This window comes from Desmodus rotundus, chromosome 5, assembly GCF_022682495.2.
Source record: "Desmodus rotundus isolate HL8 chromosome 5, HLdesRot8A.1, whole genome shotgun sequence".
Lineage (NCBI taxonomy): Eukaryota > Metazoa > Chordata > Mammalia > Chiroptera > Phyllostomidae > Desmodus > Desmodus rotundus.
The window spans coordinates 105,731,358-105,746,773 of NC_071391.1; the positions used below are offsets into that span (position 1 = coordinate 105,731,358).

The window sequence follows — 15,416 nt, forward strand, 5'->3', positions numbered from 1 at the left end:
GTGCACGGGAGGACAACCCTTCAGGTGTCTCACAAGAGCTCAGTCCCAGAGAGGCACAACTTCTGCGCCGTGTCATTTGGAGCTGCCCTCAGCCTTGCCTCCTGACCGCCACCACCCACCGTGCTGTTTGTTGCAGGCTGTGCCTGTGTGGGGCACGAGAGCTCTCCCGTGTCTGAGCAGTTGGAGAAGGCTGGCAGGGCAGGAAAACCACGTGTTCCACCGTTCTGCCATCTCAGGCCCCATCCCTTCGGGCATATCTTACCTTCGCATACCAGTGACATTCCTGTTTTCTGCTCTCCCTTAGCTAGTTGTGACCTTCAGATGCGATGTCTTATGTTTTAATGACTTAATAATAGCTACCACCTACTTAGCATTCACCATGGGCCAGGTATCTCATTTAGGCCTTGTCGAAATTATGAGGTAGGACCCTGGCTGGTGTAGTTCAGTGAATTGAGTGTGGACCTGTGAACCAAAGGGTCGCCCGTTCGATTTCCAGTCAGGGCACATGCCTGGGTTGCAGGCCAGGTCCTCAGTTGGGGGCATGTGAATGGCAACCACACACTGATGTTTCTCCCCCTCTCTTTCTCCTTCCCTTCCCCTCTCTCTAATAAATAAATAAAATCTTTTTAAAAATTATGAGGTAGGAACTATTACTCTACATCATAGGTGAGGAAACTAAGGCATAAAAAGTTTCTATCACTTGCCCAAGATCACACAACTAGAACCTGGTGGCATCAGGATTTGAACTCAGGTCTAATCCTTTTTTTTACATTAAAAAAAATATTTATTTATTTTAGACAGGAGGGAAGGGAGGAAAAAGAGGGGGAGAGAAACATTAATTGGTTGCCTCTCACACACCCCCAAATGGGGACCTGGCCACAAACCAGGCATGTGCCCTGACTGGGAATCGAAACGGTGACTTTTCAGTTGGCGGCTGATGCTCCATGCACTGAGCCACACTGGCCAGGGCTCAGGTCTAATCCTGTTGATGAAAGAACTTCTAGCCTAAGACGTCTTAGAAGAGGGCAAACCTGAAGACAATTGCTAGAAAGGAAAATCTCAGTGGATTGAGAAAATGCTCCAAAACATGGCAGTTATGCAGCTTACTTACCAAGTAAGAATTAGAATCAAAGGAGGAAACATAAGGGAGGTTACATTCAGTTCATTGGAGAGCGGGAGAAGGCAAAGCAGGGAAATCCTCTAGGATTGGATAAAAAGGCAAACAGAGAGATACATACTTCTTTTACATTGGTGGGTCCAGGATAGTGGATGATTACCATTCACAGCACATGGCGATGGCATGTGGACAAGATAACAATGTGGTCTCACGCTCTGGTGCTGGTGGTTGTGACTTCAAGCGTTCTGGAAAAGATTACTCTGATGTTTCCAAGGTATGTTACTTAGATACACAGAGACAATAGACAACTTCAAAGGTAAAGATTGACCTTTGTCAATAAAGCAACTGGCCTAGCATGCGACTTCCTATCATGATCTGCTTTTAGTTAAGAATTTTATGTTCGGACCAACTGCGTTGTTTCTTTCGGTCTCTGGGTTTACAAGGCCCACCATGTGGGCCCCCCCACCCCGAGTATGTCAGGTCTAGTATTTGGCCCACTGGTCCAATTCTATATTATTATCAATACAGCTCTGCTATATTGAGCTTCTTATAGTCTGTTTCTAATGCTTAAATTAGGTGAATAAAACATTTAAAATTCTCTAAAAACCTGTAAGCACCTCAAAACCAAAGAAACGTTTTCCCTATGCAACTCAGATAGAAAACAAAGGTCACCACCTGCTGTGAAATCAAATCAAAGGGGAGGCATCATCCTAGAGAGGAGAGCAGGGCCCCTGTCTGAAGTCAGCCCAAGGCTTCTCCTGCTAATATGAACACCACCAGAGTCTAAGAAATGCGGCTGGAAATATGTGAGTGAGCTAACATACTTGAACGTCTCAGGGCAGGTGAAAAGCTGCATTGATTACTGGTGCTGATGGCTTAATTCCATTACGTGAATGAAATTTCATTGTTTCCTGGCTGAGATGCACAGTTAACTGTGGCAGAGTGCAAGTTGCTTTGCTAACTTCATTCTCCCCTTCTTCCTTACAGAACACTCATTTTATTTCAGGTGGCAATGTGCCCAGCTGAAAGACTACATTTCCCAGACTTCCTTGCAGCCAAGTGTGGCTTTAAATTGCTGGGTGGTGCTTCCTGGAAAGACTCTTAAAGGGGCTAACTCAGCTGGGTTATTCTGACCCCACTCCCTTCTCCTTTATTCCTGGAACACAGTTATGATTAGATGGAGGTGGAACTGAGGCTATATGTTAAGGCTGTGAAGCAGAAGGATGGGAACGTGGGCTCCCAATGGCATGAAATCACCATACAGATCCTAGACTGCCTAGTCCACACACGCCGCTAGCTGGTACACACTAGCAGAGACAAAGGCCCTCAGCCCAACTTTACTGAACTACCTGTCAAAACTTTCATAATTTAATAATTTCCATGAAATTCCTCTTTAGGGCCGATTATCTTACTTATGTAAAATAACTGAAAGCAACAAGGTCTTGTGCTTAAGAATGAAAGGAAACCTAAAATGAATTTTTAATCTGTTCAGAAGGGGAAAGCTCTAGAAATGATTAGTCTAGAGTGTTGACAAATAATGTCTCCTTTTAAGGAGCATTTTTGCTTTAGAGGGAAAATGACACCAAATCCTTCATTTGAATGGCAGCACTTTCATGGTGGCTGAAAGTCATCTTCCAATGGAGTAAAACCCCAGCCCCGACTAGAAACCGGCAAGTCACACAAGACACATAGTGTAGGAGGCCAATATTTGTAAGAGGAGTATGGTGAAGTTAGAACCACACCATCCTAGACAATGTAGACGAGAGAGGAAAGTATTTTAGAAGACTAGAGCAAGACAGCCCATCGCTTGAGAGACAAGAACACCCCGATGCTTCTCCCAATTGCAAACGGGTTCAGAGCACGGACTTGCTGTATTTTCATTACCTTTCTCACTCTGGGATTACTTTGATCTTCACTGAGTAGAAGTCAAGTCTGGGTTGTCCACCACTCTAGCCCCAGGACCTACAATGCTCAACAAATACAAACAAGTCATCTTAACTGCCTACTGTACTGGCCTACCTGGCTCTAACCTTGTCCCCTCTCCAACCACCTTTCATCCCCCTGTAGCTACAGTGGGCCTTAAAAATACACAACTTACCGCACCTCCTCCTTCTCTTCCCTCCCATTATATTCCAGTAGTTAAGTCACTGATGGAATTACCTCACTCCCAGGTCTTGGCCCTCTACTCTTCTGTATCTACCAGTAGTTCATAAAATCCAGGAGGCCAAGGACCCTCTTTCCTCAATGCACAGCACTGAGAAAATCCCATCACATCACTGAGGTGCCATACCACATGTCAATACTTTCTGCACTTGACATACACACACCTGCTTAAGTGATTAAACTAATGGATTCTATTGTACAAGCCAATATTTAGTATGAAGCATTTTTCACTTTCCCAAGCTGGGAGGAAGCATAGTTAAAACTGAAGAATCCTCCATACACAGGAACGCTTGCATAGGCAACAGTATTTCTAGTGTTTGGATATATTTACTAACATAGAAAAGACTCAGCGTAAGAAACATCCCATTGCAAGAAAAGCTTTTTTGGAGCCATCTAGCTCTCACTGCGTACTGGTGTTTGAGGACCCTCCCTGCTTCAGATTTACCAACAGCATGAATCAAGAAAAGTTAGCCAAATTTCAGGCTCAGGTCTGGATAGGGGACAAAGGTACAGCTCGCAGAAAGAAGGTGGTGCATAGAACAGCTACAGGTGATGATAAAAAACTTCAGAGTTCTCTAAAAACCTGGCTGTGAATAATATAGCTGGTATTGAAGAGGTAAACATGATTAAAGATGATGGAACAGTTACTCATTTCAACAATCCAAAAGTCCCAGCTTCCCTTTCCGCCAACACCTTTGCAATTACCAGTCATGCAGAAGCCAAACCAATCACAGAAATGCTTCCTGGAATATTAACTCAGCTTGGTGCTGACAGCTTAACAAGTCTTAGGAAGTTAGCTGAACAGTCAGTCCCCTCTGCAAGTGTTGGATAGCAAAGCTCCAAAACCAGAAGACACTGATGAGGAGGAGGAGGAGGTTCCAGATCTTGTAGAAAATTTGATGAGGCATCAAAGTATGAAGCTAACTAAAATTTTTTCTGGTTTTGGAAGCTGGCATGGACTAGATTTAACATCAGCTATGTGCTTCCAAAGTTTTACAGACACAGAGAATATCAACTGTTACTATTCAGTAATATAAATATTTTGTATATGAATAATGCTGTTTGTTCAGCATTTTTTGGTCATTTGATTTTGCGTTTTGCACTTCTTCCCAGGATCTACTCTTTTGGTCAAAATAAGAAGTATTGGTGCAGGTTGAGGGTGTTTTGATTTTTGATTCTTGGTTTTTTTTTGTTTGGGATATTTTTGGTGGATGTTTATGTGAGTGTGGGTATGTGTATATACAGTGGAAAGCAAATTGGAAAAGTTATATTTATCCTCCTCCTTCCCCCAGTACAAACAAATCTTTATATTTGTTACTTCTGATTTTTTTCTAATGCATAAAATTAATGAAAAGTGAATTAATCTTGGATTTCAAATCTGAAGAGATTTTGTCCTTGAAAGTTTGGTTTTCATTTGTTTGGTTAACACATTTTTCATACATTTCTCTGGGTTTAAACTGTCTTGAGCTATTTTCACCAGCTTCCTGCTGGTGTAATAGGTAGCATATCTTAGGTGCAGTTACCTTAGATTCACTTACCTAGTCAGACCCAGAAGAAGTTTAGTTCTAAATGCCTTTTATTCTCTTTTTGACCTCCCCATGGCCTGGTCCACCTTTGGTAATGCTCTTCCTCATCTTATACCAGCCTCAGAAGAATGTTCTCCATATAGAATTGAGTGCCTAATCCCTCTTTTTGGGGACTTTGTTCCCTTATCTTTACGCGTAACGCTTCACCTTCAACTTTTTATTTCCTCCTTGATTTAACATTTTGGTAGATTTCAAACTGGAATAGCTAGCATGTGCTTGCTAAGTAATTTTATGCTAGCCTTATCCTGTATCCTAGCTGTTCTTAATAGCAGGTGCAAAAATATTTTTTTTTTAAGGTTGGAATTGGGAATGTCCTTTTGAATCAGGAAAAAAAAAAAATAGGCCATATACTCAACCCCCAGCACCAAAGGGCATTCTGTGAAGAGTTTATTGGCCCGAGGAGGATTTCTTCAACCACTCTCCTCCTCTGGCCTTGAACCTACCTCCAGACTGATCCTATTATTATCGCTGCTCACAGCATCTTCCTGCATGCTTACTAGAGTAGTGCTTTGGGGAGAACACTGGTAAAGCACAGTATTTAATTGTCACCTCCTTTCAGAGGACTTGGAGGTATAAGTTGCATTCATTCAAGTTTCCCTCTTGATGTCTAATGATAAAAGCCTGCATTTTGCTATATCAGCATTTGTTTTAGCCAATATTTAAGCATATGATTTAGAAAATCTATCATTTCCTGGCCCAACATCAAACTGTGGCTTAACCTCAGGGTATATCAACTCTGTTTCGAGCTAGATCTTTACTTGACATCTGAAGTGCAAGACCAACAACGTATCAAGCAATCTGTAAACACGAAGGCAAAGCTCTTGTGTTTTGTCATCCAGACACCTCATTTCATAAATTTGTTCATTTTCCTGTTATGCTTTATATAATATATGGACTTAATTACAAAATAACAAAAGAGGATTTAAAAAGAGCTTTTTTGGGAAAAGGAAAGAAAATGCTTTCTATCATACATACTTTGACAGAGATTGCAAAGCAGCTTTGTGAAGGGACCGTTTCGTCATTGTCCCCTAACGCAAGGTTTTTTAAAATGTGGATCTTTACCCATTAGTGAGACGTGAAATCCATTCAGTTTTGATGAGCATTAAATAGGAGGGACTGACTATATCAGAGTGCATCACACATTGTAAGGATTACAGTTTTGCACAACTTGTTTCAGAAACATAACTTTATCTTCAGACAGGGTTATGATAGTGAATTTATTTCTTAAAGGGTGCCAGAAAAAAAGTTAGGAAAGGATGTCATCTGGGAAGTGATATTTCTGTTTGCTGGAGTGTTTACATCAAGCTCCTCCACTGGGAGTGAGGGACTTACAGATTGTTTTATCTTAGGCGCGTTTCCAGTCTTTATTTTGCCATTACAACATCCCGTAGTTTTACACCTCTGGTGCTTCATCCTTCCCCATTTTGGTGGGGAGGAGGTGGAAAACACATTTTGCCTTGTGGCAAACAAAAGTCTCTCAATTACCTAGATGCTCAAAGAAATACAGCCAAACCTCAGTTCTCAAATGTCTCCCATCTCAAACAACTTGGTTCGCGATCGAGTTGTCCGCAGAGACGTCCCAGTCGCCGAACTTCGCTTCTCGACCCAACCCTTTCATGCAGATCACTGTGTGAGCAGTCTCGCGTCTCTCAGGTGACAAAAGAGATTCGGTTTTTGAACAAATCACTTTTCCAACAGCCTTCCAGAACAAACTGAGTTCAATAACCCAGGTTCCACTGTACACTGATTTTTAAAGTAACTGTGCACTAAGTTTTCTCAAAACACACTAAATTTAACTTTTCTTGATGACTAAGTACTCCTAATGTTCAGTGCATGTTATCTTTACCTGACACATTTAAAAGGGATGACACTTCATTAAAAAGGGAGCATCCAGGAGGCTCTTGAAGGAAAGCCAGTTTGCTCACAAACATGCAGATTCTGACTCAGTAGGTCTGAGTCAGAGGCCCAACATTCAACATGTCTGCCAATGCTGCTAGGACCACAGAGTCCCAGGGAGCCCCAAATGCTGCGGGAGTAAGTGGTGAGACCTTTGGCCCGTCCTGCCAGGCCTCATCTAGACTACCTGAGCAGCTAGCTCTAAATGCTATTGGGTGGGACCCACGATGGTTTAGATTTTACTTAAAATCTGATGAGAATGTATCTTCTCTAGAAAAATATACAAAAGCTGAACAAATAGATTCTGCTTCTGTTACTTTAGCTTATCACCAAGTAGGAGAGACAACTCAGCCTCAGTGCCTCCCTGGCAATGCCGAGTATGAGCCGTGCTGCACCAAAAGCCTGGACAGAGCTTGTCACACTGGTCAGAGAGCAGGGCAGAGTCCGGGCCGTCCACTAAGGTAACCATTTATTTTTTTTGTAGAGAGTAAAGTTTTTATTCACTCTCCAAGTGAGAAGAGGATCCTGGTGTGGAGACACACCAGCATTGAGGGGTGGGGCTTTGTGCTTTTATTGGATTATAATTGGATTAAAAAAAAGTGGAGGGTTTGCTGCCATGTGGCCCCTGGGCTGTGGGAGGCTGCAGTTTGCCCCAATGTTATCTTCTGCCTGTGGCTGTAGGGAGCAGTTGGTTAAGTCTCCTTCTGTTCTTGCTTTCCAGTAATTTCCAGTCCTGAGGACCAGCTTCTGCCTCAGCACTGACAAGCCGTATCTTCATGGAGGATTTATTCTCAGCCGACAGGTAGGTCTCCCCATGCGATCACTGGCTATGAAGGTGGGTGAGGAGGAGGCTGTCTGCAGAGTCCGGGCAGATGGAGGAGGATCAGAATCCTCTCTCCAAACCTCACAGAGACAGGGTTGGGGGACTGGCCCGGGTCAAGCTCCCGCTGCCCGCTGCTCCCCCAGTCACAATCTCAGGAGGCTGGAGGAGAGGGAGAAATAGAGAATGTCCCTGTGTGGGCCACCAAAATATTACGGTGGTTGGTGATGGGGCTGAAAGAATTCACAGAGAAGAGAGTGTAGAGAGCAAGGATTTTATCTGCTCTCCAAGTAAGGAGAGGGGCGTGGTGTGGAGAGGTACACCAGCATGTAACCACTGACTTAGAAACTGGGGACTGAGCTTAGCCACCTCTTCTCACACTGCTAGTGGCACCAGAACCGGATGAGATGGTGACAAAAGATATTTTCTTAAATTTTTAATGTGCAGACCCTTAGCAAAGGCATTCAGCAACACTCTTCTCACAGCTGGCACCTCCATTCTCCCTCGCTCATACCTCTGTCACATTTATACAAACTGGTTCCATAAAATTTTTTAAATGTCCATTTCTTTAATTTTAAAAAATATATACAGGAAAAGCCATGTATTTGACAAAGGAATACACACATTAACAAAGCATTTCTTATAGTTCCCAAAACTCTATTATCAGTCTGAAATTCATAAATTAAATATACCAGAACTTTTTAAGTTAAAATAATAACCCTGCAACTACTAAATATGCTAGACTTTTTCCAGAAATCAAATGAACCAAGAATATGAATATGGTTTGTGTTAAATAAGGTTTATTGTTAGCTTTATTGCCTATTGTCTATAATATGCAACTTTATTGTGCCTTTGCAAACAGGATACATTGTTTAAAAAACTGATCAAAATTTTCCATACATATAGCTCTATATAATAGATTACAGTGCAACACTATTCTTGTTACATAATTATAGAAATACTATAGAACCCAAGAGCACAGGGTAAGCAAAAGAAATACAATCCTGAGCCATCTGAACAAGATGGATGAACCCTTTTAGTGTAAGTTTAGAGAACACGGGGGAAACATGCACACTGCAGTCATGAGCAAAATACATTAATTACCTGTTCCTTGCTAGACACACGTGGGGGTCATGGTGAATTCAGAGACATGCACACTCACTCACACTCCCATTTTTTTCTCCTGCTTCCCTCCCATCTCCAATACATTCATTCCCTCCCCTTCCCAAAAGAAAAGATCAGGCACTAAACCCTAGTGAACCCCCCATCTGCCTGGATGCAGAACGCTGAAGGACTGCTAAAATGAGAGTGAGGCCCTCCCCCACAACAGGAAACAAAGCATGTGCTGCAAGCCAATCCCAGCTGCCTTTGTCTCTATGGAAGTAATGAAACATATGCTTACTGCAGTTTAAAACTGTAGAGGGAAATGTCTCGAAAACAATACTTTGTTTTCCCTCCCTATGTCTTAAAGTAAAATCAACACTGGAAAACTCACCCTAAAACTAGATGCCTCATCTATTAAAATACATTTGTTATTTTATTTTTGGTATCTAATCAATTATAGTTCAATAAACAGTCCATGAAGTTTGTACCTGCTTACGGTAAACTGACCACAGCCGGACAGGTATACGTTAGTCCTTGCTAACATTCCCTCAAGACCAGAACGTTCTAGTGTTAGCGAAGATAATGTATGTAAAGTAATGAAAGGTATTTGGTTTGTGTCTTCACCTTATACAGCCTAGTGATGAAATCAACCAAAGCACACCTCCACGCCTTCCCTGAAAATAACCTGAGTCTTCTGACTAAGCAGATTGACCAGGGTGACTGGCAGTCCACTGAATCAGAGGTTGAACCGGAAAACCAGAGGGCTAATGTCTATGAGCAGTTTGTCTTGTGCAGACGACCAAGAGTTCTTGGTTTCTGCAGGGTCTACCATCCCAAAGGCTGAAATCACTGAGGTGGAAATAACTCACAGCATAAAGAGTACGGAACGTAACTGCATACCCCACGGGACTACCTGGAGACAAAAAGAGGATCCTCGTGCCCCACATAATTTGGCGTGGGTTTTAGTGTCTCTGTATACACAGCTGCTACAGAAAAATCAAAACAAAAGATTTACTTTATAACTTTCTTATTTTCAATTAGATGCTCATACACTCATAAAATACTCACACACTCTATGAATATGAGGTGGCTCTTCAAAATTTTAAAATCAAGAGGCACCAATACCCGTTCATTTATGTATTAGAAGTCTCACATAATCACCACTAAAACAACAGAAATGGCATCTGTGATGACCACACCACAGAGAAAAGAAGATCAAAAGACAACTTTAGCCGCTGCACTTCAGACTGTACTCGAAAGCACAGGTGCTCTGGCTAAATCCGAATCTAAGGGTCTAATAAGGTTTTATTGGCTTAGCATAGTCCAGGACAGACAAATGGAAGTGGTTCCTAAAGGAATTTAAGAAACCACTCTGAAATTGTTTTCAATGTACATTATTTTAATTAGTCTGACTGTAAAAAAACCTTGGTTCTACCAGGACCTCTTGCAAGTGGAATGCAGAGCGTGACGAATCAAAGAGCATCCTCCCGCACTGCCAACATCCACAGCCTATGGGCCCAACACCACTGGTGAAGGTGTTTTCAGAGTAGCAAGGACAGCGTACTGTATTTCAGTATCTTTGGTTAAGGCCTGGCCTCTGCAAATCCACCTATTCTTCACATTTAAGTCACTAATGAATTTTAGTCCATGCATTTAGTTAAAGGTCACAAGACATAATTTCACATTAAATTGTCATGTCAAGAGTTTCAAATATTTGGCCGTAATCCTGGCCAGTAGGAGGACTACAAGGACCTGGCACAGGAAACTGTCAACAGGACTCCCAACACCGGGAGAGGGGCAAAGCAGAGCTCTAGCTTTCGTCCTTGAAAGTGGCCTGAGACAACTATGAGTCTCTGGCTGCCAAAAATATTTACCGCCAGCCTCTAGCTCAATGTCTGTATTGTTCAAACCCTATGTGAAGCCTAAATGCCACGTAGGTGTTTCTGGTGGTAAGTGAGAATAAGTCACGAATAGCACTAAATCTGGTCTAGCGAGAAAAAGCTTTAAAAAAAAACCAAAAACCCTGGGTTTTAATTCAAAGGAAAAAATATATAATAAACCAGTTTTACATCCTCAAACAGAGTATTGCCTTGAATGCTCTACCTTCTCTTTTGGAGTCCAAGGAGCTTCTGTCTGCTTTCTTCCTTCACTGCTTTAGTGGAGAGAGGGGGAACTTTAGAGAGGGTTGTAACAGGAAAGCAGAAACACGGGGCAAAAGTCACTGCAGGGCTAAGAGGTCGAACAAAGCAAGCACTCTGAGCAGGCTCATCCTGGTTCCTGGCTCACCTACACAGCACACAGTAGCCCTCAACCTAAGCCTGGCCAAACACACCAGTCAAGCAGGGCTTTCTGCAGTACCCTCTACTTTACAAACAAAACCTGACTCTCCCAGGTAAGCACTTCAGGATAAACCATCCAGGCTGGTATACTACGGCAAGTGCTGCCACTTTCCAATTAACTTAGCACCAAATCCGTTCTCTCCCTCCCCCCTAAACTAAGTCAATCTGTAGTTTAAAATGTGAAGTGTCACGATTCTCTTTGCTTTTGTTTTCTTCTTTTTTCATATTCTCATGAAGTTTTCCTATATTGATGTTCAGTTCCATGTCAGATGAAATAATGTTGCAAAATATTTGGTGATCTCCATATAACATTCTTCTTACAATGACGTACTTAAAGGGCTGTAAGTCAAAATTATGTCCACAAAAGTCTTTTCCATGTAGTTCTTCATACAGAGAAAGACTCTTTCTTACACATGGCTATTTCTGGATAGTGCATTACATGAAGATGCCTCACGAGAGAAAAGATCATCGTGTCTCCGTAAGAATAACACAGAGACTCACAGTCCACAAGCTGACACACGCTGCAGCGGAGGCATTGAACATTATACTACTCAAATACAGAAACAGCAAAAAACATATTCTGCGCTACAGAAAATTTGCTAGATTCTAACTGTAAGGATTTAAAGTAATGACTGATTACTGCATTTTAGAACTGGAACATGCTTCTTCCCTTCCAGATGCACAATGTTTGATGCTGGTGCACATACACACACACACAATACTGTGTCTGCAATGATATACGAATGCAATAGACAGCCAAGTCCTAAAGGCAAATTTCAGAGAACAGGGCTACTAAGACCAAGAGAGCAAATATCAACTTAAGAATACTTCTAACTTCAGAATTTCATTTTATTGAACACACTTTTAAAATAAGCACCTCTTGGCAATAAAAGCAAAGAAACAATAGTGCTCCTTCCACTATTCCAGTGGAAGACTTCTCACACCAACCTGCTAAATTCATGATGGAATTGTAAAGATAGGTAGCCAAGCTACCAGCAGAGCTCAAATGCAGGTCTGCTGACTTTTCAGTGAGAACTGGAGCAGAAAAAAAAAGATCAAAAAGCAAACTTAGAATCTATCACAGCTTTCTTCCTTAAGCAAAAAAAAAGAAAAAAAAAGTTTTATAACCACAATTCAATTTTTCAAACTTTTTTCTGAAGAATTTTCATTTAATTATGTACACATAACAGGAATAAAACCTTTTCACAAACATTCTCAAAGCTTACAATTATCAAGAAAATGACAAAAGTAAAAGCAGGAGAAATACTAATCACATGGCAGGGAGGTCAATTCCGTTTCTGCTCTTAAAAAGTAAAAAAATTACCATATAATTAAGTACAAAAACCTGCATTGAATGACAACTGCTGGTGTATTTACTTGATCAGAAATGAAGACCAAGAGTATAATAGAGCCCTATGATCATATTTATCGGGAACACTCCCTCAGTGTGTGTATTAACGTGTTGGCAACGTCTCTGGAGCATTAGCTTATATAAACACAGGAGTCCTTTGTCAGCTGCATTAAATGGAACATTCTCTTCTGAAATGCACCCACAATTCAGTTTCACTTACAAATTGCAAACTAAAATTATTTCTTCAGAAAAATATCTGCTTGGCGTCTCCTGGACTTTGTTCCATTGGACAATATGGACATTTTAATCTAAAGACAAGGAAAAAAAACACTGAGTAAGGAACAAGATCAGTACTGAGCATTCCATTTCATACAGTTATAAAGTATCTTTAACAATTATACACACACAGACTTACAAACACATACACTGTGTACTGTGAGGGTGAACTGTGCTTTCCCTTCACGTAACAGCCAAGCTTTGAAGGATCACAAATAAAAGTCATGTAAGCCAGACCCTAAACTGAAAGGCTCTTTTTCAGTAGATATCAATAAAAACCATTTTGTAAACAAAGCAAAGACAATTCTTTTGAAAATTGTTTTTGGAATTTTCAGAAGTAAATCCAATTCTTCTTATCCAAGGTGTAGGTTGCACCTGTCTTCAAATGAGTTTCGAATCTATTGGTCACACAATCCACTCAAGCACAGCAAATCAGACGTCAGCTGCCGAGCCTGCAAAATACGTAGCCTACCAAGAGCAGGGGCTCCGTAGTGGGGCACACAAAACCAGCGCAGCTGCATGTTTTGGGAAGGGCACAAACACCTTTGTTACATGCCAGCGCCTCTTCTTAAAGGGAAGACTTTACCGTAATGGTTTGAAATGGACTCCAGTAAACAATTTTCTAGCTGCCTAAGCTAAAAATAGGCTTTTGAGACTTTTGAGCTCTAATGTATACAAGTTGGGAGTATATATACCCTTTGAATCAGCAATATCACATATAGATAATGTAATTCCCCTTATAGTAATAGAAGTTAAATGCTCACCAATAAGGGACTAGTTTAATAATCATCATTTCCACACAGTAGAATAATCCGCAGCTTTAAAAAGAGGATGAAGGCTCTTTTTGTAGCATACAAAAGAGCTCCAAGATGTACCACCAAGTGACCAGTCTATAGTATGCTACATGTCACCATTTGCGTACAAAAGGCAAGGGTGGGTGGCGGCAATGACATTGTGTTGTCTACCCAAGAAGAGTTAAAGATCATGCTTATAAGTCTAGTCACTAAATTCATAAATAAATTTTAAAAACTGACCAAAAAATTAAAAAATCAGGTACCACCCACTACGCTAAATGAATACTTATGAAATCTATTTCTAAATTCTAGCAACATTTATTTATTTTCATTACTTTTCATCCTCCCACTAAGTTACAAAAGAAAATTTTGTACTAACATTTAAAAAGCCAGACACTCACTTGCTACCGTTAAACATTTTGTTCAGGGCGTCTCTTGATATAATATGACCACAGACCAATTTCATGGGCGGGTTGTTATCTGTTGTCTGCTGACGCAGAATGGGGCAGGCGAATATAGAGTGATACCAGCACTTTTTACCAAGGTCCACTTCGATCTGCGGACAAAAGTAAAAAGACTCAGGTTACAGTCAGGACAGCATCACGTTAGCATGCACTGTGCCGCAAAGAGCACTGATCCAGTGTACTCACTGGAACGCACCTTTTACAGCCTCTTCTAACTTGAGCGGGGCAGTCATAGGGATTCAAGTATTATTTCATAATTCTAAATTAACCTTCAAATTTTTTTTAAAGAGAATTTTTATGAGTTTATCTGAGCCAAACTGATGACAACTGCAGGGAAGCAAATCTCAATGGCTTGAGGAAATGCTCCCCTTCAAAGTTATTTATGATACTACTTTCAAACAAAATCCTGATGCCTGAGAGTTAAGAGTCAAAAGCAAATCGATGCTCTAGAAGTTAAACACTCTCGAAAAGTCACTAGGTACACCTACCAGCAAAATCCATCAGAAATCCTGACTGTTTTGCAGCACACTTAGCTAGGTGATAAAATTCAGTGTATTAATTCCTTCAAAAACAAACCAAACATGGCTTGTTTCTACATGACTTCACACCTAAGTTCCCCATACTTTGTGTGTAACGGTCCAGAGAAACCCCCGAAATGAGAGCATCAGGCTAAAGCTGAGCAGGTCTCTCACAGACACAGTCCACGGCACATGCGTCAATTACCTCTCTGTGCAGAACTGAGCAAAATGAGAAAAAGCTATGGAATCACCTAACACAGTGGTTGGCTATGGCAGGGGGCCCAACAAATGCCAATTCTGTCTTCTTTCCTTCTAAATCTACAATGGCTATCAATATAAGTCTTTCAAGAAAGCTGACAAAGTGTAAACAGAAAAATCCTGAGAAAAAACAGCCAGATCATCACTTACAAGTGCTGTATCACCCTGACACACAGGCTTTAGGTGAATTCAGATTTCAGTGTGCTCCGTTCTACTGCACAAGTGTGAGATGTTTACATGACTGGGAAACTGCCAGGGTCTTGCAGGCACTTGCCTCAGCAAAGCAAGTGAAGGCTCAAGTTCTAAGAGCACTCACAATGAGCAGCAGTCAAGCAGGGGTGCTGCTGGTGTCCTGACTGCACTCAGGACTAGGGATGCACCTGTGCTTTGAATCAAACCAGATGTCTGAGAAGCTGGGGCAACCAACCGTTACCAGCTGGAAGAACAAGGTAACTGCTGACAAATCTGTGCACAGGTGTGGAGGAAAAGAAACAAAAGGCCAAATGCATGTTTTAGGCCTTCAGGGTCTGTGATACAACCATGCAGAAATAACTCCAAAGTTGTAGTGCCTACTGTCAGAGGCCTGGTAGAAATACACCTACAAGAACCTTTGTCTACCTATGTAGTAATAGGTAGACAAATAATCCCATATTATTCTAAGCATATCTATGTTATCTCCAGCCTTTAATAGTCCCAAAGAGAAGGATGGTCTCCATTTTAGAGATGAACT

The 15,416-nt window shown here is 41.4% G+C and overlaps 1 protein-coding gene and 1 pseudogene across 1 annotated transcript in view; one reads left to right on the forward strand and one right to left on the reverse strand.

Annotated features, from left to right (window-relative positions):
* The first annotated feature begins 3,710 nt into the window (after positions 1-3,710).
* On the forward strand, positions 3,711-4,208 carry LOC112303112 (transcription factor BTF3 homolog 4 pseudogene; annotated as a pseudogene).
* Positions 4,209-8,131: 3,923 nt separating this feature from the next.
* The window catches only part of RMND5A (required for meiotic nuclear division 5 homolog A), a 68,813-nt gene continuing 61,528 nt past the window's right edge, over positions 8,132-15,416 (reverse strand). The window contains exons 8-9 of the mRNA XM_053924232.2: positions 13,848-14,002; positions 8,132-12,684 (exon numbers count right to left, since the gene is read on the reverse strand). Of these exons, the coding sequence (XP_053780207.1) occupies positions 12,621-12,684; positions 13,848-14,002 (219 nt within the window). The 3' untranslated portion in view covers positions 8,132-12,620. The remainder of the gene's footprint in view (positions 12,685-13,847; positions 14,003-15,416) is intronic.